Below are 27,217 nucleotides of genomic sequence, written 5' to 3'. Positions count from 1 at the left end.
CATGCAGGAGAGCGAGTGTGAGAGAAGAGAGCGTGCTCTGGTTGGAAAACTGCAGTTTCAGTTGCATTGTCATTACTAGACATCCACCCCCTGGTCGTCTCTTTTCGTAGCCGCTGTCGGCCTACGCTTCCAATTGGAGCACACGCAAACACACACACACACACACACGATAGAGCGATAGAGAGGGAGCCCCAGTTGCTCTCTCTCTCTGTCGATGTGTTTTCTGGTCTTTCTGGTTTTTGTTTTGTTTACGATTTTCGCTGGAAGACCGACAGGCAGTCGGCCTAACTGAGACTCACTGAGAAATCCGATCAGAGTCCAGAGTCAGTTGCCCAGCAAACTTGCCCCAAGCAAGACGTATGCGCGCGCGCCTCGTGATAAACAGCGATTTCCATTTAAAGGATCGGAGAATTTTACGAAAATTTATACAACTTGACTTAAAATTTTGCAAGCTAAATACATATAAATTGAAGTGAACAAACAAAATACACTAACAAAATCTATATATAAAAAAAAAAAACAAAATCCAACATTTTTTTGTGTGACTTTTTGGGTGCTCAGTGATTACACAGAATACGGCCGGGTTACAGCGGACACCGGACAGCGATCGATGTTCGCGTAAAGTGTGGCTGGGGCCCAACATATGATGAGCCTGACTGTGCTCTCGCTGCCGCAACGTTTTAAACGCCTCCTGCAAGCCATGACTCTAGCCGTTGCCGTTGTCTATATGACGCTATTGCTCTATCAGAGCGCCTACGGATATCCGGGCATGCAAGTGAGTTAATCTTCTATTCAGTCCATTGCCATCCAACTCCTACTCTAGCATGTTGGGCCATTGAAATTTGTACTCATTGCGTGGGCGCCCTGGAGCCAGCCAAATGCTCGTAAATTGTCATACGCAGTGATCTGCATAAGCCCGAATCGGCCTCGTTCCCTCATCGACCCCGAGCTACATCCATACATATGTATATATGTATGTATGTAAGTGTATATGTACATATATTGCCAATTTGCATGATTCCTGATTCTCCCCTACGTTCGATCTCCCTGGTTGTTGTCGGTGTGTCCATTTGGTTGCCGCTTCGTGCACTTTCATAAATCAACGCCGGTGACGCTTGCAGCTGCGCATGCGTCCGGACTATGGACATTTAGACCTTTTTACGCCCTTGCCTCAGACTCGAGTTTGGGCTCAGGCTCAGGCTCACAGTCTTTGAGTTTTTACTCTGCCTTGTGCATATAAAACAGTTTTTGCTCGCTCTCCCTCTTTGCCCGTTTTCATTTTTTTTGCGCTTCATTGCCGACGGCAGAGCGTCGCCAAAGCTTTCAGTTCCCGATCCCGATCCCAATCCTCCAATTCCCAATTCAGTCCTCATTTACCCTGTCAAAGTCTGATGCCTGTCCTGTCTCCAGTGTATTGTTGTTTTTGTTATAGTTTTTGCATAAATTTCGATATAATAAAATATTGTGTGCTAATATAACAAGTGGGTAAGGTGGCAGAGGATAGGCAGACACCTCCACCCCAAACGATTCCTTTAGATCCAAATCGTTAACTTTAAGTAGAGATAAACATAGATAAACATCGTAGGTATGTGTCGGATACGGATCCTGCTTTAGGATATGGTTATATCACAGATCTTTATCTTCAGTTTCCCTATATCATTTGTTCTTGAAATATTTTCGAACCCAATAGCTTGAAATTGTCATAGACCAACATCTTTTCATCCGTTCATTATTTAGAATCTAAAACAGTTTAAAATGTTTTCCATACCGGAAGCTGACATCACACATCCCCTTGATCATTAATGGACAAAAATTCGCTGTCTATGCAAATTGATCATCGTCAAACGAGAGAGGGTTACAAATGCCTCAACATATTTGAAATTAAAACACAATATACAAAGATTTTCGAAAGTGAGCAATTTTTGGGAATCGAAACTTTTGTAAGAGCAAGTCTATATATTCGAAAATTGATGACAACAAAATAACCAAAGACCTAAAATAATCTTATCAAAATCTAAATTTGAATTTGGTATAAAGGGCAAGAGGATGAAAGGAGGCAAAGGAGAATTAATATTCGAAATTATTAGCACGAGTCGATTTAAAAACGATTTTATAATCTTCTTTTAGACTCCTTAACTAGTGTCCTCTACGTTTAAGGACTACATCTATAATATTCTCCTCAATATTTCTCTTTTTGGTAGAGCAATTCCATTTAAACTTTAACTGAACTAAAAATTTGCAACTCAATTGTTTAACTTTAATTGGCCAGTTGGCAAACGTTTTTGTCTCTCTCTCTCTCTTTCTCTCTGTCTCGTGTGTGGTTGTTGTTGTTATTGTTTCTCCTAGTATAATTAAAACTTTATGTTGTTTTAATTTAGACTACATAGTTGTTGTTTGTAGATGTTGTTCCTGGGGTAACCGGAAACTTGGCAGAAATTAATGTGCTACACACACATACACACACACACACACAGACATGGAGAGCGAACTAAAAAACAGTTGACGTTTTGTTGGCTTTTCAATTGAAGTTGTTCCATCATATGCTTACGCCGAGGTCTGTGACTTGTCCCAGTTAATTTGTAGCTGTTGCCATTGTAGTACATAGAAGAAAAAACTGCATGCAATGTACAATTCTTTTTTCCTTTAATGAATCGCCTGCTATGTAGTTGTAGTTGTAGTTGTTGTTGTTGCTTTTCGTTGGATTTTATTTATTTGCCCAAATGTTGCGCAAAATTTTGCTGATTGTTGACTTTGCCGGACTTGATTCCTCGAAATTGTGCAGTTGACAATTGTGACTGGACTGGACGGCATTTAACTTATTGTGGGTTTGGCTACTTTTGCTGATAAAGCAATATACAAATATATGTACATACATATGTATGTATGTGTGTACCTATGTACATTTATTTTGCTTAAGGTTTTTAGGTGTGCACGTCCACGTCGCCAAGTCGCGTGTTGCTGACGCATAAATCATAAATGAAATGACAGAAATAATAATCATCAAATGAAATTTGTTGTTTATGAATTTGTTTAAAGTGGCGCACAGAATGGACAAACGTTTGTGATTGATTCGAGTATGGTAAATATATAATGACAACACCAAAAACAACAACAACAACAACAACAACAACCACAACAAAAATGACTTTTGCCTGAAGAGCATGCAAATCAGCTTGAGGAAGCAAAACTCCTCCTCAGACTCTGGGGCTCAAAATCAGACAGAGCCTTGACAGGCAGTCGGCAGACGGGAATGGTGGACATGAATGGTAGGGGAAAGGGGGGAGATTGTCAGACAAAGACTTTGATGATGTTATTCCTGTTTTCAAGCAGGTGCCTTGTGGACCAACTTACTGCAGTTCCCATGCAGCAGCAGCAGCATCAGCAGTTCTCCTCCATTCACCTTCAGCCAACAACAACCATAATCAGCGTCGGCAGCCGAAACCAAAAAGTTGACGACATTAAGCTGCAGCAAGCGCTTGTAGGCGCCTGATAAAAAGGCGGAATGTATCTGGTATCTGGCTGCAGCAGCTCTGACTAACTGACTAACCGAATGTATCTTCTCAGAGAGAGAGAGATAGAGAGAGAGATGGGGAAAAAAAGACAACAAGAAGATTGTGTGCGGGGGAAGCCAAGTTGGTGGTCGCTTAATTGAGGACCAGGCCTTATATGAATGTATGTATCTTATCTTAGATTTGTATCTTATGGATAATATTGTTAAACAGCATTTAATGAAGATTTTTCCGCTTGCTCGATTTCTTTCTTTTCGTATCTCTTTTTCTCTCTTGCATTCACTCTCTCTCTCTCTCAGCTGGAGTTGAGAATTTTGATTGCATTTTTTTTGGTTGTCAGTTTTTGTTGCTGATTTATGTTTTCCGTTATGAACAACAGACCCCGGACCCCCCTCTTCAAAAAAAAATGATAATCATTAATCTTTTGCTAGAAGATTTGGCGCCCTTTTATATCACTCACTAACACACTCACACACACCTCTTTCTATTTATCTGTCTGTCTGTCTTCTAATTCGTTTTCATGGTTTCATTATTAATTGACACGAAAATGTTTATAAACATATTAATCACACAGCTAATGAAGCATTAGTCATTGCTGGTCAAAGAGGGGCGGGTCCCAGGGGGGGGTCCCAGACAGAAATTGTCTTGAAGTGTGTTAGATTTTACAAGACACATTTGTAGGTGGATAGATAGATCTATGGCTTGGTACTTGTATCTAGTTGTGCGCAGGCGTGTGTGACAGCTGTTGGTCAGATAAATATATGGACATATGTATATAGGATTTCTGTATTTAAATCACGTTTGAGTAATCGGCCACTATGTATGTATCTCTCTCTCTCTCTCTTTCGCGACAGAATATGTATTTTGTTTGTTTTGTTTGTTGTTTCGATTGAATTTGCATATTTGCATCACTCAGATCCGCAACTGGTTCACATTCTAATCTATGCATTGAACCTTGAATGCCATTTTGTGGCTGACTCAATTGAAATAGGCGTTTACAGGTAGTAACCTCACCTCCCCTTGCCCACCACCAATCCCATCGTCACACATATGAACCTCTACTAACTACATATGTATGTAGGTCTTTGTGTGTGTGTGTGTGTGTGTATGTACTTGAGTACAAGTTGCTTTCACTGCTTCATTCACAAGTCACGATTTTAGCTCAGGTCTCCCTCTTTTTTTTTTTTGCTCTCTCTCTCTTCTCTGATTTTCCCTATATATTATTATCTCTGTTTGGCAAATCTTTATTGAAGTTCATTTTTGGTTGAGCTCGTTTACTCAATTTCCCATACTTTTCGTTATCGTTTCTTTTTTTTTTTGGGTTTTTTCCTTCTTCTTCTCCGTTTTGTGGCCAAATTAATATTTCAACTTTTTAATTACTTTCGCATTCACATTGAAAATTCCCAGCAGTTTTTACACCTGCCACTGTCATCACCATTTTTGCCTAGGCAAAGAGCGAGCTCATTAGGAAGCTGCTTCTGATCATCATCATCATGATCATCATCATCGGCAAGCATCATCAAGTCTTTTAGAGACTCTATCATGGCATGGGGCTATTATATTGAACACCGTTTGTCGATCGTGCCGCAATAAAATTGTATGAGACCAACTTGTCGCTGCTGACTATCAACGAGACAATATCGTGTGAAGCAATATAAACCAGCAGGGGTGGCAGAGAGAGAGAGAGAGAGAGAGAGGGTGTGAGAAAGACAGATAGAATGAAGAGACAGACGAACAGACAGACGGACAGTCAGGCATAGAGTAGAGGCAGCAAATGATCTTCTTCTTTAGCTATGCCAAATGAAGAGAAAATGTTTCCAAAAAAAAATATGATTATCAGGTTTATAGCGGAAGTTAAGAGACTAATTTACATAGGAAGCTGGAGAACCATATAAAAATATATTTATTAAACAAAAACATTTGACTTTGGACCAATCCAAGTCTATTTCACTATGAAATTTTGAATCTTAACTCCCATCAAAAATGGATATAAATTAAAGCTAACTACTTTGTAAACTATTCAGTAAACATTTTTATTGATGTTTTTGTTCAATTAATACAATAAATTTTAAAGATAATTAAGCTAGGTATTGCATAATACATAAATAAATACATATATATAATATTAAGTTATAGATTCTCTACTTTTGATTTACAAAGAAAAAGCTAAAGTCATTTGTTTTAGTTAATTCTAATTGGGCTATACATTTTTTTGGATAGATTTTAATATGAAAGACATCTCAAATTGAAATAGTTAAATTGTTGTTAATATTCGTGAACGATCAAACTTTAAATATAGAAAGAGAGAAAGAGAATTTTTTTTTTTGGATTCAGCTTATCAGTTGATTTTAATCAGGAATAAAGAATTCCTCTTCTTATTACTTGACGGTTTGGCTCTCTTTTCAATCTGACAAGTTAGGACCCCATCACAATCACCGTCACCCTCGCCTACCCTACCCCGCCTTACCCACATTGCCGCATCGCCACATCGGAAAGCCATTAAAAATAAGAAATAAAATAAGAAATAAAATAAAAAAAAAAAAAAAAAGAAAAGGAATCTGAACAGAGCAATTGAAGAATCGCCGCCGCTGAGCGATTCAACAAAAGCAAATGAACCTGTTATCAGTGGAAATTAATCAAGCAGTTGGCTCAGAGCACTGAAAGGAAAGAACTCAGGCAACGTTCCGTCCCAGAGCCATTCTCCAGTGTTAGTTGTCTTCGATACCGTTTGTTGGTTTGTTGTTTGTTTGTTGATTGTTTGCTCTTACTCAGCATTTATGGCATTGTTGTTGTTTGTTCTGCCTGCCAGCCGCTTATTTGTTTGCCATTGAGCCAGGTGAACGCAGAAAAGGTGTCTTGGCTGGCATAGGATCCGAAGCGTCTTCGTTTTCATACAGATATGTATATGTACCTCCATATATATACCATATATTTTTATTGCAATTTACACACACTCACAAGAAAATTTACATTATTTGTTGTTCCATTGTTGCAGCAGCTGCCGCAGACGCAGACGCAGCCACAGCACAGCCAAGTGGATGCCAATGAACCTGTTGCGGCCACACATCGGGATCAGTTGCTCCAGGACTATGCCCATTCGTCGACACCCACACAGCCGGCCGCAGCAGCGGCATCTGCCTCGCCGACCACAGTGATCATACGCAAGGATATAAGGAGTTTCAATTTCAGTGACATTGAGGTCAGCGAAAGGCCAACGGCAACCCTTCTAACCGAATTGGCCAGACGTAGTCGGAACGGTGAACTGCTTCATGATCTCTCACAGCGAGCGGTGACAGCAACGCCACAGCCACCCATTACCGAACTGGATGACATTTTCATCAGTGTAAAGACAACGAAAAACTATCACGACACCCGATTGGCATTGATCATTAAGACCTGGTTCCAATTGGCTCGCGATCAGGTGAGTTTAGATCATCATTAGCATCTAAAAAGATTGGGCCAAGCTAATTTGCTTGAACCCGAACGCGAACCCGACCAATTCTATGTATGTGTGTGGGCGACAATTGGCAAAGTGGGGCCAATGAAAAGGTTGTCAGCGATTTAAATTAAATGATACGAAAATTAACTAAACTAAGGCAAAGACTTGGGCAAGAAAAAAAAGGGCAAGTTGAGCACAAAATTTGCATAATGATTTTTTAAGCTGCTTGGAATTGATTTTTGTGTTTTTTTTTTTTTTTTTTTTATTATTATTTTCTTGGCTCATTCAACGATTTATGATTTTTGTTGCGGCTGCTTAATTGGCCATAAAAATGTCTTCATTCATTTGTGCCCAAAACGCTTTTGAATTTCTGAATTTATATATGTATGTGTGTGAGCGAATATATTGGCAATAATACATAAACAATAATGACCACAACAACAACATCATCATCCCCATCAGTCGGATCAGGGCTGGAGTATAATGGGTAACCAAAAATTTCAAATAAGTTTGAATAGATATTTGAAAAAGGATTCAATACTTGAGAAAACAGTTTTGTTTCAATACTTTGAGAGAGAGAGAGAGACATTATTAAACTATAAATTAGTTAGTCAAATAGGTTAGCCATTTCTGGGCCCATAAACCAGGCCTGTTAATTATCATTATCAGCATCATTTTCAGTACTATGATCATTATTATTTATGTTTTCAAAATTTTGCCAAATGGCAGATTTTTGGTTTTTGTTGTTTGAGCTTCCGATGGGATTTCATGTGAAAGGATATTGTTTAAATTTTGAAAGAGGAATTCTTGTTGCTGTTGTTGTTGCTGTTGTTGTGTTGCTGCTGCTACAAAATGTTATTTTGCCTGACTTTGTGCCAACTTATGCAAAATCACGCGTCACAAATGTGTTTTGTTATTGTTTACATAAAACTGCATTCGTCCGACTTGTCCATTGACGATGCCTGCAGCAACAACAGCAACAACAAAACATAAATAAATAAGCCCAAGAAGGGGGGATAGATGGCAGCAGCAGGGCACATGTGTGTCCGTGTTTGTATTACCTTTTTGAAAATTATAAAAATGCCTGACGGGCACGTTTTGTAGTCAGCCAAATGTCCGGGGACTAGAGGCAACATATATGTATGTATGTATGTTTTTTTCTCCTATTTATTTATTTGTTTGTTTGGTACATAACTGCATAGTTGAAAATACAAGCAAATAAAAGAAAAAGAAAGATAGAGAGAAAAAATATAGTAGACTGAATTGAGTTTTTCTTTTATGTGGAAATGTGAATCGCAGTTATCGCGATATCGAACTCCATATCTAGTGATGATTTTCACACTAAACAAGGTAGCATTCCCAGTCACCACACGGCAATTTGGCCTTAACTGGCCATCAGAAGTTGTCCGGACACAAGCATTGGCAGAGGCACTTGTCAGTTAGCACACTCACACAGAGACACACTCACTTAAGCAACATGGCATTGGCAACATGTTGCTAGCAACAATTGGCCTTTTGTTAGTTTTTCTTTTTGGATGGATTTCTTTTTCTTTTTCCTCTCTCAAAAGCCAATTATTTTGATGAAAATGCTGGTTTTGTTGTTGCACGTCATTTGCTTTGTGGTTAACAACAATGTGGAGCAGCGACAGGCAACAATGGCAAAACACAACGAACTAACTAACTAATACTGCGTTCAATTTGATTGGTTGTCTAGCATTTTGAAAACAATTTGTTGTAATTGCTTGTTTTTCTGTTTGGTGGTGTTTTCTTGTTGTTGTTGTTGCTACTGTTGATTAATGTTTTTGTGTTGTATTACCTTTTGGCTTAGCCAACATCAGCAGTAGCAGCAGCAGCCATAAAAGGATAAAACAACTTAAGTTTTAATTCCCCAAAGAAGGAAGTATATATAGCTCGAGACAAGAACAAAGAAAGCTTCAATATCTATATATGTATATATATAGTTTCGATCAAAATCTGACGTTTCGACGTTTCGGTTAGGAGTTCAGTTTGGGTGAATAATTCATGTTTACTTGCCTCTTGTATTTGGCCATTTGAATAATGTTAGACGTATGCATTCAAATTTTTCATGCTAACAAATGAGCAGGCATTAAACTGGTAACGACTTTGATTGAATGCCGCCGCCGCGGCCGCGGCCGACTGTCTTGAGGCTTGCGGGAAATCGCGTTTTGCATTTTGGCTACCGTTTAAACGTGTGTGTTGGCTCAAAAACAGAAAAATTTGCATCAAGCAGCTGTATAAATTTGTTGCAAGTTGCAGCCAAAGTTCCACGAACAAACGCATGTCAAATGTCAGCATTGAGTTTGTAGATAAATCAGAGGACAAACTGACTGACTAACTGGCAGACTGACTGACTGACTAACTGACTAACAGTCAGAGCTACATACGGTCCTGTGAATTGTGGGCGGGTGAGGATGCTTGTTTTAAGTTTTTGCCTCAATTTGGTATTTATTTTTTAATGAAGCTTGTCTATTGCATTTGTTGTTGACTTATTGTCTGATTGATTTTCTTAGATTCGTTTAAGTTGTATGTCCTTACGTTTCTCCTCTCTCTCTCGCTGTGTCTTTCTGTCTGTCCTCAGTCTGTAAATATCAGACAGTTGTTTGTTACCTAGAGCAAAACATTTTCTTAGAAACTACAAAAAAAAAAAAAAAAAAAAAACACCAACCAAAAACGAGATTTGTGTTGACGATGTCTGAAGCTCTTTACATTTTATTAGACCCACATGTGTTCGTCTAAAGCGGGGAAACAATGTCATAAAAATTTTTCGCTTTGACTTCCCGTATACACTTCTATCGCCATCTCTCTCGCTCTCTCTCTCTCTCTGTTTGGGTGTCTTGCTTATAAAGCTGAATGTTCAAAATGTATTTTTCTCCCTAAATCTCATTAAGTTGCCTTTTGTGAACAATTCATGCCGCATTCTACTATGTATATACCCACCATAGACTGGACTGGACATGGGCTTTTTTTCTGTGTATATTCTTTTTGCGCTTTAATATGAGTGAACAAAGTTTAAGCACGTTGCTAGTCACTGAATCACTTGGCAAGTTGACAGCTAATCCCAGGTTCGAGGCCCAAGACCAGACTTTGTCTCAGCCTAGTGACCGTACACAGAGAGAATATAATGCAGGAGGCAATAAGAGAGACAGAATGTTAGTTGTATCAAGGTTTTGTTTGCTGTTGCAAGTTCTAGACATTGATTTGTTGATTTCGTACCATGTGGCGTATGAGCAATGTTGTCAATTAAAAGTCAATTAAAAGTGTGCCGCCAACACACAAAAAGCCACAACAACACACACACACACACACACACACACGGGGGAGAGAGATATTTGGTATATAGACTATAATCCAACCATCTGTTGTCTATGTAAGTAGAGTCAACCCGTGCCTGAACAATTTCGCCTCTGGCGACCTCATCTCCTCTTGTTTTCATTGTAAATTCTCTTTTCAATGCTCTTCAATTTAATTTAATTTCGCAATGAATTGAAATTTCAATTATTGTTGGTTGGTGTGCTCGGCGACACAATTTCGTCAGATGAGCCCACTCTCCCGCCCCCTTACCACACCGCGCTGCACTCATCTCGTCTCTTTGCCCGCATGCAACTTCCTTTTTAATGGCGCCTTTTCTCGTTTGTCATTATTTGCAGCATTTTATATTACATTTATTTAAAAGAAGCTCGTTGTCGCTTGTGGTTTGTATTTCCATTTATTCATGATCACTTTAAATTGCATTTTATTCATCACATGATCTGAATGCTCCCAATCGATAGACCTAAACCTAACAATTTATCAGACATTTCCAAATAATTGATTCATTTGGGTGTGTGTTTTGCTTGTGCTAATACCTTAAACAATCAACACTTGCTACACAGGTGTAAGAGGACCACTCACCTTTGAGTTTCCGAAACTATAATTAAAATTTGAACCTTTTGTGGTTTTCGGTTCATCCCAAACCGAGGCTCAGCAATCGCCTCAATAAGATTGCGCAAAATGTGTGTGAGTGTGTGTGCGCCACGCCTACATTTCTTCAGTTTTGGTTTCTCTCTCTCTGTCTCTCTTTCTCGTTATTGTGGTTACTTATTAAGTTATATGATGGATGCTTTGGTTAATGAATTCATTTTTGGGCCAGATGCTGAGCTCTCTAGGATTTGACTAGAAGTTAAAATTATTTCCTCATCTCAATTAGTGGTTTGACCCAAGGCCAAAATTAAATTTTCTTAACAAAAAAAGAAGAGAAGCTGTTATAATTAACAATATACATATTTACCTAAGTTGGGAATTCATTTTGAAATATTGCAAATATCCAGTTTGGAAAGATAAATACATATATTAAGAAAAAGTTAAAATAAAGCCATTTTGTTTAGTTTTAGTTGTAGTTGATTTGCTGCCTTGTTTGGGCCACGATTATTATTTAGCTCAAGTCTAAGATATATCTGTTGAGTTGGCAAACTTTCACTTGCTTTAGTGACTTGCTGGTGGAAGCGGAAATTTTCGAAAGCATATCCCATTGCCTACGCCCCGACCATAGATTATATTTATGTATATATTGTTGCTGGTGTCGGGCTGGCCAATGCACAAAAATGCAGACAAAAGGCCAGCACAGTACAACAACTGAAACTGGCCAAAGTTGAGGCTAGAAATGGAGTTGGAGTTGGATTTGGTCCACATGTAAGGCCACCAACACGCTCTCTGGCTGGCCCAGCTGCAACCGCAGACGAAATGTACGCAAGCCTGGAGGTAGTCAACCGCACCCCACGTGCTTTTGTAGTTGGTTTCGGCGCAAGGGGTGTTAGGAACGCTATTGGGAGTCGAGGGGAGACTCGATGTCTACAGGGGTGGGCATTAAATTTTAGCGCGACCGAGAAAAACAAAGCGAAACCCAAAAAAAAAAAAAGCAGCTGAAAAAACCGAAAGCCGAAAGCCAAAATGCTTCAATGGTTTGTCCAAATGGTTGGCCGCAGTTGCCTTTTGCCTGCAGCTGCAGTTAGAGAAGCAAACGCCATTGAAAATGCATTGAAATTGTCGTTGTTGTTGTTGTTGTTGCCAGTGGACGACGACAGTCAGTTAGCCAAGTGGAGTTGAGCCAGGCCTAGCCCCAACTCTTGTGTATATACATACATACATACATATATACTTATATATGTCGAATTTTTTTTTTTTCTGCTTTTCTGCGAGCGCCGAAAACATAACGAATTGTTGTGGCAATCGCTTCGTTCCAATTGAATGCATGCCACGCCAGGAAAATCTCCAACTCCAACTCCAATTCCAACACCAACTCTGTCTTCAACTGGAACGGCAAAACAGTTCTCTTTTGTGGTCAATGATAAATTTGCAATGGTTTAAATGCTGGCCAAAATAACAAATGCTGGTGTTTTGGCAAATTATTTATGAACCCAATTGAAAAGGCTTGAACGCTTTTCCAAATAATGGTGGCAGGAGGTGGAAATTGTTAAGGATTTTGCCTCACTTTTCCGAATCAGATCAAGTTCAAGTTGAGTTAGAGTTCGATTTCGAGTTGCAATTGCAGTTGAGATTACTTGACTTGGCCCGCTAACCATATGTGGCTGTAGATTCCAATTGAATTGAAGTTTAAACCATTTAAGGGACTTCAATTAAGTTGGGCCCTCAACAGTCAACAGTCAGCAGAGAACAGTAACAGCAACAACAACAACTACAATAACAACTTGGGACAAAAGTACTAAATGCTATATTTATGTGACAGTTCCATCAGGCTGGGCAAGTTTTGCCATAAATTTGCGAAACATGTTGTAATGCTGTTTGTCAACAGTTTTAACAGTCACATAAATTAAAAGCTAGTCAAGTGCTGGGGCACAACTGCAGTTGCTGCAGCAGCAGCAACACCAACAGCAACAGCAACATCACCAACAATCTGGCAACATGGTGTTAACATTTTTTCGCCCCAAAGCCAAAGCAGAAGAGGCAAAACGAAACTGAAAAGAAAGAAAGAAAACCAAACAAACAAAAAGAAAAAAAATCTCGTAAAAATCCATGAAAATTCAACAGACGACAATGAAAAGTTTTGCTGCTGTTGCTGCCAGTTGTTGCTGCTGTTGTCGTTGCAGTTTCTAATGTTTATACATATAAATGTATATTTTATGTTCCTAACATAATTGACATATATACACGCTTCTAAACAATATATTTATTTAAGAATATTAGCAACAAAAATTAATCAAAAAACATCTTTCACTCCTTTTTGAAAGTTATTTACTTTTTCTGTAGATTTTGACATCTTCAGGCTAAAAATTAAGTTTGCTTAATTAGGTTTTAGTAAGAAAGTTGGTTTAGTAACTTCTACTAGCTTTAGTCCGCATTACTTTACGATTCCTGATTAAATGTTGAGAACAAGAAATGTTTCATTCGACTTATGTCATGCCCTCTCGCTTGCACTCACTTAATTAAATGGAATGTCTCACTTTTTTGTCATCGATTGATAAAAGGGAAATTATTGAGAGGAACAGAAACCGTTGCCAACTAATTGAGTTGTTGTTGTTGTTGCTGAAAGGCAAATTTATTGGACACACTAAAAAAAAAAGGTTACAAATGAAACAGCCTATCCGGGATAGTTCAGCTCCCCTCCCTGCTCCGTTTGGTTTTCTAATGATCTAAAAATCCAGTTCCCTACCGCAGTCAGCGATGCATAAAGTAAACTCAACTTTAAATGGGAATAAAAATTAAAAAAAATGAAGAAGAAGAAGAGGAAGAAATTCCACCACTAAAGTTGACTGATTTCTAGAATCTTCCTACCACCATTTTATATAGTGTTCTTTTTCTTATTTTTTGCTTGAGTTATTTCTTTTGTAGACTTATTTCTGCCAAGTGTGTGTGTGCGTGTGTGTGGGAATTTTCTTATCTGATTGCTGGACGCTTTCTTGTAAGAAAATAACAACAACACAACAACAAAAAAAAAAAACAAAGGTGCTTGGTCCGGTAAGACATTGACCAAGCGCGTTTTCGTATAATTAAGGTAAAGTAGGTCTATATAGTTAGAAGTTTCTCACACAATCAAAAAACATAGAGAAAGAGAGAGTGGCAGAGAGCGGTGGGAGAGGGGAGAGGGGAGGCTGAATCTTTGCCTTGTAATTTACATGATGATGATGTATTCAAAAGTTTACAATATATGCAAATCTCACACTATTCGATCTCATCAAGTATTCATTTTCGATTCTCTGTTTTCAGACTTGGTTCTTCACCGATACCGATGACCATTATTACCAGGAGAAGACAAGTGAGTAAAGGAAATCATAATTTAAGCAAGTCCCAAAAAAATTTTGTGGCACCCGCGCTTCTTCCTTCCCCTTCCACACACACACACACACACACACAGACATACACCCCCCACCCAATGCCTTCTGTTGCCCAAAATTGAGGAAAAATGAGAGGAGAGAAGAAAAAAATAACCAGCAAATTTATCACAAAAGATTCTCGAGCCTGTAGTCCGACCTCTTACCTTTCGATCCGTTTTCGGTTGTTGTTTTTTGGTCTGTTCTCAATTTAGTTTCACATCAGCCACGGGACACGCCCACCGGACCGCCTAATATTGGCCACTGTCTGGTATTCGGGGCCAAAAGAGACGAAAAAAAAACCGATTAAAGTTTATAAATTCCATCATCTCTATGGGGGAAAAAGTGTGTGTACCGACCTCAATGAAAAAAATAATAATAATAAAAAAAAAAAAAAAAAAAATAAAGAAGAAGAAAAAAAATCTTCATCACTCACCCGCATTTTAATTGAATTGCAGCTTGGCCTGCGCTTCGGTTTCAAGATTGAAGTTGCTGCTGCTGCTGCTGCTGCACGAACGACCGAAGGAACGAATGAACCTCTGTTCGAAGAGTTTAATTAAAAAAACAACAACAACAGCAAGAATAAAGAAAAAAGTTCAAATTTTAATTTCGCTTAAAAAATTGTGGTTTATTTTTGCATACACACAGAGAGAGAGAGAGAGGGGAGAATGATGAGGATGGGACAAAGTGTATGTGATCTCAAATTTCATACAGACGCACACAGACTCCTTGCAGATTTTGCGGTATTTTGATTAGGCAAAGAACTGGCCAAAGGATTCTGCTAAACACACTTGGGGATTTTGAGTTATGTGTGTTCGGTTACCCTTACCCTTACCCTTACCCTGAGACCCTTAGCCATTCTCTTCTCATTTTGGTATGGGACAAAGTATTGGAAGGATTGAAGTTTGTCCCCTTCAGCCAAGTGTGCATATCGGCGTGTGTGTGTGTGTGTGTGCTGTTTTTGAGTGTGTGTGTTTTAAATATTTCAACAATTTTCATCCAATTAAGGCGCAAAAGTTTTTGTGCGTTGCTCTGCTTTTTTTTGCCGCCTTCTACTCCATCTCCATCTCCTTCTTAGGCATATCTCTCTCATTCTCTCTCTCTCTCTCTCTCTCTCCCCTCTCTGTTGTTCCTTGTATCTTTATCGGCGTCGACAACGACGGCGGCGGCTGTCAAACGATACAAAATGTATCCGCTGGATATGAGCGGCATTCTCGACTAACAAGCTACTGTTTTTGGTCTCTCTCGTATGTGTGTGTGTGTGTGTGTTTTGTATTTGGTTGATATGAACTTGGCCTTTTAGTTAATTAACATAGAAGTGGCATCCTCCATTTGCCCCCTTTTGCCTCATCCACCACATCAGCCTGCATATCATCCTTCTGTTTCTTGTTCCTCGCTTGCTTAATTACTTACCAATCTTTATCAAAATGTTACCACAACCCTTTTTTTTTGTTGTTTCGCTTTTGTTTTTTACTCATCTCTCGTTTCCTTTTTTTCGCAGAGGGCCATCTCATAAACACGAAATGCTCACAGGGCCATTTTCGCAAGGCCTTGTGCTGTAAAATGTCTGCAGAGTTGGATGTCTTTTTGGAGAGCGGCAAGAAGTGAGTATTATCTACATATTGAACATGTTTTATTCGATTTTCTTCTTATGGGGCAGATGATATTGCCATTCTCATACACATTTCTTCACATACGTGTTTCAATTTCATGCAAAATTATTACATTATTCTGTTGCAAAGGGGATGTTGCTAAAGGTCATGTTGCTGATGGGTTACTGCTGTAAATGTTGTCATATTTGCCAGCTAAATGCTCATTCGGTGCATTTTTACTTAACAACTAGAAATATATTGCCGAGAGCAATGACTTTTTATAGTTGTTGCTGTTGCTGCTGCTGCTGTGGTTACTACTTGGGTTGTAATAATAGACTTTAATGCTTTTAATAAGCAACCGCAAGAGAAGCCCATCGTTCTATCCATGGGTAAAGCAAACACCCAGCACTGTTGCAGCTGCCATGCGTTCTAATTTGCGCAATTAAGACGCAGCAAACATCGTCTCGTTCCTTCTTTCTTGCACATTTACTCCGCATCAGGCACTCGAAACTTGTCCGGCAACAACAGAACCGCAAAGAACCAGAAAAGACACTTCAACTAGCGCCCAAAGGAGCAGCCTAGAAATTCTTTACTTGGTTGTTACTTGGCTCGTTCTTTTCCTTACTTCTTACTTTACTTATTTGTAATTACGCTGAGCAGAAAACTAGAAATCTAGAACAACTCGGACATGCTTGGACTTTAGATAGATGATGAGGATGACGAGAGCTGTTCTGGCTGTTGCTGTTGTTGTTGTTGTTGTTTTCATCTTAAGTTGACTGGCCGTTTTGGCTTAGAACTTGAAACTGTCATTATAAAAGCGCAGAGCATGCAATCAATAGCAATAGCCACAACAACAGCAACAGCAACAACAACAACAACAACGGCAACAGTAAGAGCAATATGTGGCCTGCAACATTTTGTTGCTGCTGTTGATGCTGGGAGTAGCAGTAAAAAAAAATGAAACAAAATAAATGGCAAGCAATGAAAATGTGCAGTTATGAGCAAAGAGAAGACTCTTGTTGCTGCAGTTGATGCGGTTACGGCTGCGGCTGTTGCTGGTGGTGGGTCCAAGTCGAAAAAGAAAAAAAAAAACAAAATATGAAATGGTATCAGGTGGCACAGGAAACTGCTTGGGCATCCTTCTTCCCTCCCGGCCATGGGTTGATTGGAGACGTTTAAAAATTTTGCTTAACTGCCAACCGGCCAGTAGCATCAGCAGCAGCAGCCAGCCACCAACACCAACAACAACCATAACAACATTGAAATCGAAATCCCTGGCCAAACAAAACCCAAGCGAATCATGAAAAAGAGGTTAATTAACGTGCATTCGAACTGGCAATTATGGCACGCTGCTGTGCCTGCTACTTCACTCCCCTGTTGCCTGGTTGCGTTCCTTTTTCTCTCCTTACAACATCGTGTTGCTGCCGTGCGTATGTAAGCTGTACAGCAGCAACATGTTGCTACCAATGAAATTGGTTTTCTTTTTTGTTTTACACTAAACAGTGGGGGTGCCGCTCCCTCCCTCCGCCCCCAAGTCCCTCTCTGCCGCCCCATCAAAGCAAAAGTAGTTCTATTAAATGCAAATCTTGCAAAGAGCAGATTTTTTAATTGCATTTTCTGTTGTATAATGTAAATTTATTTGCGCATAAAAAATGAATTATTTGCTCCACTGTGCCATATAGAGAGAGAGAGAGAGGAGGAGAGAGGGAACGCCTTTTCGTTCGCCTTGGCTGGCTAATTGCACTACGAAGTGGTTGTTGCTGCTGTCGTTGCTGTTGGTGTTGGATATCCATTATAATACCGAACAATTAGTGCAATTTAATTATAATTACAACAGCAACAATAGCTAAAGCTAAAGCAACTGCAAGTCATAGATAAGTCATAGACAACAACTAGCCAATGACCTGGCACGTCACTCTCCAAACTCTGTGCCATGAAATGAACCGATAGCAATCATCAATTATAAACTTAAAGCCGTCGTCGACGTGAAATCGTTTCGGACAGTTCATAAAGAAATTCCACATAGGCGCCAAAGGTGTTTACGTGAAAAAGGGTTATGCCCCACTGTGCGCGACATTTTGCTTTGGAAAAATATATATATCCATACATACATATATTTATTAATTAGTTTTTTTGTTGTTGTCTCGAATGTGTGTGTGCGTTGTTGTTGTTTGCCTTGTCTTAAGCTGAAAATTCCTTTCTCAAACAAAAGCAAAAGCAAAAGCAAAGACAAAAAAAAAAAGCCGCTTTGCTTAATCTCTTTCGATTTATTTGTTTCAAGTTCTAATTTATCTTTTATTTTTTTTTTTTTCTCCATTAAGTTTTGGGTGTGGATATTGTAGTGGGGCAGCAGCAGCAGCAGCAGCAACGGCCACACCTAATGTTTTCGAGGAGATACTGTTGCTTGCTGGCAAAACTTGTCAGGCAATTGTATAAACAGACACTTATCTGATTGCAATCACAGGTTTTGTTTCGTAAGAGAGATAGAGAAAGAGGGAGTGGGAGAGGGAGAGGGAGGTCGAGAGACCTTCAATGACGCATAAGCAATTCTCTGATACCCTATCCTTCATATTGGCCTAGTCGTTAGTTATGAGTTCCTTTGAAAATTTCACAGTTTTTTCAATGAAATAAGCCCAGATCGGAGTGTAAAAGGAGTTTGCTTATGTGGCATGTGGCATGTAGTGTATGTTACTTGGCCTTTGTTGTCTTTTGTTTCTTTCTCTTTGGCATCTTCATCTTGTGGCACGCTCAACGTTTTTCACGTTTCGTAATCACAATTTTTTTGACATAATAACGGCAAATAAACTGGCTTTGGGGGACTGTTGATGAGGACTTGGGTAATTACAACACGTATTATGCGTAATATTCACAGCATACAATGTAAATGGAGCCAGGAATCGATGGCCCAAAAGGATGTGGAGGATGGATGAGGAGGGCCGTCATCAGCCGTCAAGCTCTGTGATGATCATAATGATGTTACATGCCATTTAATGATGAACTGTTTTCTTTTGGCAATCCTCCTCCTTTTTTTCTGGTCCCTTTTGTAGCTTGTTGCTTGGTATTCCCTATATTTTGCAGGGTGCGTGGGAATTTGAATATTTTGTTTTTGTAATTATTGTTGTTGTGGCTTTTCGTTACTTTAATATGATTTCAGTTGTTTGCTCATCAATGAAAATTTCCCAGGCGCCTTTGCTTCTTGCTTGCTACTTGTTGCCATTGCCAGCTTGTTTTTCCCCTAAGCTAATCCCATATTGAGCCATGAAATAATAATAATAACACTAGAGGGGGACGAGAGTGACTGAGTGCGAGACATAAAAACCCATCTTCATCTAAGTCTGTGACAATTTTTAATTGTGGTTGCTGTTGTTGTTGTGGTTGGCAATGCACTCAGTGCATTGGGATTTTCTTTTATGGCAGGGAGAGGGAGAGACGGGGAGAGAGTGTGATCTAGGGGGTGTCTGGTGAGGGGTTAGGAAAAATCATAAGCATTCCGTGGCATATGTGGAAAACCAGATGTTGCATGTGTGAGAAAAATTTTCTCTTCGTCTTGTGTTGTTGTTGTTGTTGCTGTCTCTGTTTATAGGAGATGCGTGTGAAGCGAACTGCAACTTCACTTTTTAGTTGGGAGCTACCAAGCACTCAATGCGACACTTCCACAAGCATTTTAGAAACGCATCCATTTCATTTATATGCCACTTGTGGCACCACCAACAACAACCACAGTCACTGCCACCACTGCCACCATCACCACCTCAATTATTCAATTGAGGCAATGCAAAGGGATAAGTGGGGTAGAGAGATGAAGATGTAGATGGAAATGGGAATGGGGATGTGTTTGGTTGAAGGTGGAAAGGCCGCAGTAAATAAATGTTGACATTGCTGTCGTTGCTGTTGCTGTTGCAAAATCTTTTTATCAGAATTTGTGGCAAGCGGAAGCAAGCAATTCCAATGTATACATATATGCATATGAAGTTGCAATAGCAACAGAGAAAAATGCAACTTCTACTCTAAAGTTATCCACATCCGGGAAGTAGTAGATGAATCAAATAGAGCAACAGATAGACAGAGAGAGAGAGAGAAAGAGAGAGTGTGAGAAGGGGAGACTGAGCTAGTTCTAGTTTAGATGTATTTATACCTCCACCTCCTCTTAGTCGCTTCCTACTCCCACACACAACACAATTGTCAACAATTGGCTTCAATTTGCAAACATGTATCTAAAAGATACATACATATATATTCACGCTTTTGCTTGCGGTCTGTTTTGTTGTTGTCTCAGAAATTAATGATTTGCTTTGTCAGCTTGGGGCAAACTATGGCAAAGTGGCAAAGCAACTTGCGGTGTGGTCAACGCTGACAAATGCGTTTCAATTGTTCAATGAGCGCGTCAAAGGCAAGGAAAAGTGAAATGCTTCTTATTGTTGGCTATTGTATCTGCCAGATTCAGATACATAAAAGCAGCGGGTAGGCAAACAGGCAGAGGCACAGTCACGGGCACGGGCATAGCCACTGGAACTGGCACTGGCATTCGCATTGGGCATGCGCGCAGACTCTCTTTCTCTCTGTTTAAACCGTCAACTGACTCATGCTGCACTTAATGGCAAAAATGAAGAGAAAAGGGAAACCAAATGACAAAAAAGAAGAATTCAAAACTGCATTCAAAATGAGAAGATTAATTTCCCTTTTTAGCTCGTGTGGTCGTTATTATTATTGTTGTTGTTGTTATAGGCCTTGTTGCTGTTGTCATTGTTGCTGTTGTTAATGAGCTCAACATTTTTATTTTTCCTCCTTTTTTTCCCATTTCTGCTGGACTGATTTAAGTGCCCTGGTCTCGGGCTTAATGTAAATATCTTGTTGTCTGCCTCGTGCGCTATCTCTCTCTCTCTCTCTCTTTCTCTGTCTCTCTCTGTCTGACATGACACATTGATTTGTATCAATCCGCAAATTCGAATCTTTTAAATATTTCAACTTACTGCGACTACTCACCTTTCATTTCGTTTGGATGACAGCTGACTTATTGCTAATTGCAAGATTTAGTCTTGGGTCTTTGTAAGGAGAGAAAATGAAATGAAATCAGTTCGTCATCCTCTCTCTGTCTCTCTCGGTCTCTTGGTTTTTGGCGATCGCTTATCTGGTATGGTGCTCGAGTGCCTGTCAAAATACTTTTAGCGCTGGCTGTTCTTCAGCGGCAACTAAGTTGCCCCAGCTCTTAATGCGAAATCTATTAAGACTGCGCCCTCCCTCTGACTTGTTCTCTCTCTATATCTCTGCACCAACTCCCACTTCTTGTTCGCCTATATACCCTTCCTCCCTCATTCACTCACTCACTCCTTGACTGTGGCTCGAGTTGAAGTGCCCCGTCAATCATTTTTTATTATGGCCCCAGACATAAACTCATTTCGCCTGCAATGTGAAATGACGACGCAGCCGCCGTTGCCGCCAACGCCCCCGGGAGCAAGTTTTTTTGAGTCCATTTCAGACCAGGCAGCTGGTCCAAATTTGCCCACATCAGCAGCAGCATCAGCAGCAGCAGCATCAGCGAGAATAATTGGAAAAACTGCTATGGAAATAAACTAAAGTTTGCATTCGTTTCGTATTTCATTTTTATTTTTCTTACCCCTTTTTTTTTGTTGCTTTTGTTGCTTTTGTTGTTGCCGGGCCACACAGAGAACAATTTCTAAGCGATCTATAAGATAAACAGAACCGAAAACCAGAAAAATAAAAAGAAAAACCAATAGACACTACAATCAGGACGATCCTCCTCCAGCTTCAGCTGCAGCACCAATTGAGAGCCGCATGTCTTTCGAAATGAAAACATTTTCATAAATGGCAACGAGCAAGCGTTAATTAAACGACAGCAAACATAAAATAGCAGCTAGATTTCAATTTGAGAGAAGGCAGAAAAAGGGAATACTACATACTGTTAGTGGTAGTAGCAGATAAAAACAGCAGGAGGAGGAGGTGAAGATAGTACGACTGGAAGTTTAAGTTTGAGTTTCATTTGCTTTATGCTATGTGCATAATTAAGCAAATTAAACGAGCATTTTTATGCGTCACGATGCGGCAAAAGGCAGCAACAAATATCCACATTTATGGGTTGCTTGGCTGGCTGCTGTTTCGCACAGGTATCGCATGTGGCAACAATATCTATTCGGGCAATTTATGAGTGCCACATCGTCGAATGGCTAAGCACTGCGGTCCTATCTAGTAGATACAACTCCCTACTCCCTGCTCCCTAGTCGCACTTTCTCTCTCCGTCTCTGTCTTTCGGTTTGTCTGTTTGTCTGTTTGCTGTCTTCCTTCGTTTGGCTAGTTGCGACTTATGTAATAAAAATTATATTAAATTACCCAACAGATGCCAAGCCAAATGATTCGATTCGATTTTATTGAATACTTACGGTCTCAACGAAAGTTTAAGACACAAAGTATGAAAAAAGGCCAAGATTTTAATACTCTGCTCAAGAAGTTTTATAATTGACAAGAAGTAACATACGATTTGGGGGAAGAAAAGATTCAAAGATAAAGATTCATTTGCACAAACAGCACTGAGAATGGATCAGAGCTATATATAGCTATAGTTTACTCCTCTTTGCAAAGATTTATGTAAAAAATGCAAAATTCCTTTCGATCAGTTAAGTATTAGCGGCAAAAAGTTATGATCTCCATTCCTCTCCTCAGAAAGGGTATACTATACAAAAAAAAAAAAAAAAAAAAGAGGGCCCCTCCACAGTGTGGAGCAGAGCTTAATGCCATCATTAGTCCACCTCTGGCTGACCGGATATGGCTGATCGTTTGTCACTATAAAAAAAGAAAAAAAAGAAAACAACTCCAGCTCAACGATGAAAAAAAAAAAAAAAAAAAAGGGGAAAGAAATGGCAGACAGTGAGTGCGGTTCTCCACTAGCCACCTCAACCCCTCTTCTTTGTGGGTAATTGCAATTTAAATTAGTGCACTTCTTATGCAGCTCAGCGGAAATAGCCTTGAGAGTCAATCGAGTCTGATGTTTTATTGCTTTAAACGAAACGATTTGGAGATTGTGTGACTACTACACTAACGGGCAATGGGTTGATGGTTTGATGTTTAGATGAATGGCTGAATGGACTTAACCAGAAAAACAGGAATTACGCACACCATAGATTGGGTCATTGGCTTCGGGCAATTTGCATACTTTTCCCGTACTGGGACGATTCAAACGTTGGGCCAGTACACTCAAATCCAGATTATTGACGCGTACCATTAAAGTGGGCTCCTTCTCAAGGGAGCGACAAACTAAATTCTTTTGACAATTCAATGGGGTTGCATTCATGGCCATTGGCATATTTTTCTGTGGGGCATCTGGCAGCAGGCTCATGGATTGGGCACCAACATCAACGCCAATTTTCGTATTGCCACAAGAGATGCAACGTATGCCCGTATTAATGAATCCAGCTGCTCGAGGACATGATTCCTTGTCCTCAATTTGATGCAAACGCTGCTCAATGTCATCAAAACGATCGCGTATGTATTTCTTGAGAGCCGGCATATGGACCTTATCCAATTTACTATCAAGCATATCCTGTAACTCCTCCATGGTGCCAATGAAAGTAAGATTGTATTCCTGGACCAAATTGCGTAGATTCTCAATTTCCACCACACACTGCTTGACCAGTTCCAGACGCTGGAAAAGAGCCTCCGTTTGCCGGAGGAACTCCTTCAAGGTCTCATAGAATTTCTCCAGCTTTCGACTGACCTCATCCATTTGGTCTATAATGGGCGATGCAATTCGTCGCATTAGTTTCTTCATGAAATCAATATTATGGAGCAGGCTGCAGGCAATCTTGTTGTCCTCATCGCAAATGGTGCACAGATCCTCGCATGGTGATGCATACTGCTCCCAAACGTGGGTTTGAAACTTCTTATCGTTCACCTTATTGCAGATGCGAATCTGTTGAAAATGTCCTTCCAGTTTACTCTCCAGTTGAGCAATGCGCTTCTCGAGCTGCTCCACCTTACCCAATTGCTCTGATATGGGTACAATATTCTCCAGATCGAATGGCAGAGGCGAAATTTTAGATTTCTCCAATATCTTACTTATACATTTACCCTCAAATCCACCAATTTTGACCAGATCATCCTTGCAATTGAGTTTCTTCAGTATAACATTCAACAGACTATGGAGAACGGCTACATTGACATGGCTTAGCTCTGGTACACCAAGAGCAACTCTAGTCAATTCCTCCAAAGTTAGTTCGAAATGTCCTGCCATTGTATATATAGAAATATTATATATTGAAGAATGAAGAGAGAGAGAGAAGAGAGATATTTGTTTATGTATGTATGTATGTGAAATAAAATTTAAAGTGAATGAAATTGATGTGTTTTTCCAGATGGTTCTGTCACTTCGATGATGACAACTATGTCAATGTACCTAGGCTGGTTAAACTACTCGATGAATATAGCCCCAGTGTGGATTGGTATCTGGGTAAGCCGAGCATCTCATCGCCGTTGGAGATCCACTTGGACAGCGTAAGTGCAAATATCTGTTATTTTTGCATATTTTCTCTCTATAGTATATATAATTACAAGTTTTGTCTGTCCGATCGATCGCCTTTCTCCTTTTGGTGTACATACATTGGTACCCCGTTGAATAAGTTGGAGTTGCAGTTGGTCGGCCGTTATTTATGTGGCCGCTTTGGCCATTTGTCTATGCCGCCATTTGGCTTCCAGCTGCCAGAGCAAGCTATCATTAATAACCGATATGATCTGGGCTCAGCAGCAGCAACAGCAGCAGCAATATCAGCCCAAGCACTGGCCACAGCCATAACTATAATCTCAGCCTGAATTTGAATCTGAAACTGAATTTTGAGCCAGTTTCCCCACCAACTCCTATGGACCATGACAGGAGGCATTTGAAATATCGCCAACTGATCCCGTAATGAATGTGCTTGCCACAGTTTTGTCGGCTTAAACCGGTGGACTTGTTGTTAATGTTGTTGCTGTTGTGGTTCAATCTGTGAGGATGGACAGGGATTTGAGTAATTAACTAACCCAAATATCTATCTCTTTTTCTGACTCTCTCTCCCTCTTTCTCTTTCTGTCTGTTCGCCTTGCCTGATTAAAAAATCCCAAACTTTACGCTTCATTTGCTGACCAAAAAGAGAATAACCAAAAACCAAAAACACGAAAACAACAACCAAAAATGAAAAAAAAAAAAAAAAACAGAAAAAAGGTCACTTAAGATCCTGGCAAGCATTTTTTGGGGTCGGCTTTCTTTCGATGATTTTTGTGTATTAAGTTTCCACCTCGCACATGTCCACATTACATGGTCAATTAATCATGTGCTGGGCCAGGTTTCTTAAGCAATTTTCTCTGGTCCATTGGCAAAAATGGATTTTTATTCCTGTTTATCCTTTGCTCTGCTCATCCTCAACCCCAATTCAATCTTTATTCATTCATGAGCCAGTTCTTCCGTTAATCGTTTTCTCTCTCTCTCTCTCTCTCTCTCATTCTTTTTTGCAGAAGAACACTACAACCAACAAGAAGATAACCTTCTGGTTTGCCACTGGCGGCGCTGGCTTCTGTCTGAGTCGAGCCCTGACATTGAAGATGCTACCCATAGCAGGTGGTGGCAAATTTATAAGCATCGGTGATAAGATACGCTTTCCGGATGATGTCACAATGGGTTTCATTATAGGTGAGTAACGCTTGGCACCGACCTCCTCTCTCCGATTGAAAACTAACGGACTCAACTAATCCACCAATTCACCCTGTCCTCCCCTCTCGTTTTTCTTCTTCAGAGCATTTACTAAAGGTGCCCCTGACTGTCGTCGATAATTTCCATTCGCATTTGGAGCCCATGGAGTTCATACGCTCGGAAACATTTCACGATCAAGTATCCTTTAGCTATGCCCACATGAAGAATCAATGGAATGTGATCAAAGTGGATGGTTTTGATCTGAAAACCGATCCGAAACGTTTCTATTCGCTGCATTGCCAACTATTCCCATACTTCAGCTTCTGTCCGCCCAGATGAGAGATAAAGGGTATATCGATATCTGATCGATCTCTCTCCTAGAGAAGCTGTTGCAGGCGTGCGCTTGCCTCTTGGCCGGTTCTGAACCGTTTCCATTCGGGCAATCGTCAATAAAAACAAACAAACAAACATATAAATAAAAACAAATCTCGCCACTGTGATTTAATATTTAAGTATACGAAGAACAACTCCATTAAATAATGTTTATAAATATATTTGGAATATAATAATTTTTTTTTTTTTTTTTTTTTTTTTTTGCACTCTTCCTGTATATAGTATATAGTTATTTGTGCTTCCTATGTAAAACGATTTCGAATCTTCCAAAAATCCGCATAAGTAATGCTACTTATAAATATTTAACTAATTAGGTATTGCAATTGCCACAACTTCCAAGTGCTTCCTCCAACCCTAAACTTGCATTTTTAAGTAGTTTATGCTTTCACTCAAAGTTTAGTTTTATTTAAATTAATTTGTCTAGTCTATGCTTAAGTTTAGATTAGATTTCCAATGAGAAGAGACTACTAAGTCGTCTAACCAACTAAACTGAATAACTAATGTTAAACTGAATTCAAGTTTCCTAGTTAGTTTTGTTATTAGTTTAGAGTTTTTTTCTTTTAGTATATTCTTTTTTTTCGGCTTTTAAATAATCGAAGTTTTTTTTTTTTTTTTTTTTGTATAAATCATTTTTAATGAATTTTAATTGTATAAGAAATGTTTGTTAATTTTTAAATTGGCTTCAAAACAAAAAATACACCTGAAGAATATATGTATATACATTCAAATATATAACAATAATAAATAAAAATCTAAAAAAAAAAAATTATAATGATTTGTTTGATTCTATTGAAATTTTTGTTGTTGTTGTTGTTGTTGTTAGTGCTATGCAGCTTATCGGCTCTGTGTCACTTGAAATTCTGTCTACTTGTTGTTCTTTCGGTTTTTGCATTTCGAAAATTCGTTGTTAATTAACGCCAAAAGCCATGTTTGAGCCGCTAAAGCGTTAACTTTTAACGATATGGATCAGTGAGTGGCCAGAGAATGGCCAAGAGAAAGAAAGAGAGAGAGAGGGAGAGCCAGATAGAGAAGGGAGAGAAAAAGGAGCTTCAAGGGGTATTGAGGCATTGACATGTCCACGTCGATGGCGATGTCGATGTCGATGTCGATGTCCATGTCCTGCGCAGTCAACGTTGAGGGTACCTTTAGGAGTTGGCGGTCGGCTGTTGTTGTTGTTGTCGTTGCTGTGTGGTGCCTCACGATGCCGTTGCCAATGACATGTTGTGAATTTTTATAAAAGACTCACTCGACTGCCGGTTATCCGAATCAACAAGCCGCAGCAGCAGCAG

At 39.5% G+C, this 27,217-nt stretch overlaps 2 protein-coding genes and 1 long non-coding RNA gene across 4 annotated transcripts in view; 1 reads left to right on the top strand and 2 right to left on the bottom strand.

The window, feature by feature from the left end:
- Positions 1 to 27,217, bottom strand: part of LOC137580089 (uncharacterized) — a 67,175-nt gene that overhangs the window by 3,177 nt on the left and 36,781 nt on the right. The window lies entirely within an intron of this gene.
- fng (Fringe glycosyltransferase) lies at positions 341 to 26,375 on the top strand. 2 transcript variants are annotated; one of them, XM_068293733.1, is made up of 7 exons: positions 341 to 775; positions 6,508 to 6,930; positions 14,170 to 14,218; positions 15,775 to 15,877; positions 24,229 to 24,367; positions 25,361 to 25,535; positions 25,639 to 26,375. In XM_068293733.1, the coding sequence occupies exons 1-7, from the start codon at positions 644 to 646 to the stop codon at positions 25,872 to 25,874; spliced, it is 1,257 nt and encodes a 418-aa protein (XP_068149834.1). In that variant the 5' UTR covers positions 341 to 643; the 3' UTR covers positions 25,875 to 26,375. The 2 variants fall into 2 exon arrangements, with proteins under 2 accessions (XP_068149834.1, XP_068149833.1); XM_068293732.1 differs by having other exon boundaries at positions 6,505 to 6,930; positions 25,639 to 26,373.
- LOC137579879 (uncharacterized) lies at positions 22,843 to 24,250 on the bottom strand. The gene has a single exon (XM_068293734.1). The coding sequence runs from the start codon at positions 24,105 to 24,107 to the stop codon at positions 22,965 to 22,967; it is 1,143 nt and encodes a 380-aa protein (XP_068149835.1). The 5' UTR covers positions 24,108 to 24,250; the 3' UTR covers positions 22,843 to 22,964.

Source organism: Drosophila tropicalis, unplaced genomic scaffold, assembly GCF_018151085.1.
Source record: "Drosophila tropicalis isolate 14030-0801.00 unplaced genomic scaffold, ASM1815108v1 contig_805, whole genome shotgun sequence".
Lineage (NCBI taxonomy): Eukaryota > Metazoa > Arthropoda > Insecta > Diptera > Drosophilidae > Drosophila > Drosophila tropicalis.
The sequence above is the reverse complement of the archived record's forward strand: the minus strand, read 5'-3'. Positions and strand labels throughout refer to the sequence as shown.

What these genes read in the sequence shown, in the direction of transcription:
- LOC137579879 (XM_068293734.1), bottom strand. Translation starts at nt 24,107, where the DNA reads ATGGCAGGACATTTCGAACTAACTTTGGAGGAATTGACTAGAGTTGCT.
- fng (XM_068293732.1), top strand. Translation starts at nt 644, where the DNA reads ATGATGAGCCTGACTGTGCTCTCGCTGCCGCAACGTTTTAAACGCCTC. An exon ending in TCCAATTGGCTCGCGATCAG is followed by an intron (nt 6,931 to 14,169) that starts GTGAGTTTAGAT and finishes CTCTGTTTTCAG; the next exon opens with ACTTGGTTCTTCACCGATAC. An exon ending in TTATTACCAGGAGAAGACAA is followed by an intron (nt 14,219 to 15,774) that starts GTGAGTAAAGGA and finishes TTTTTTTCGCAG; the next exon opens with AGGGCCATCTCATAAACACG.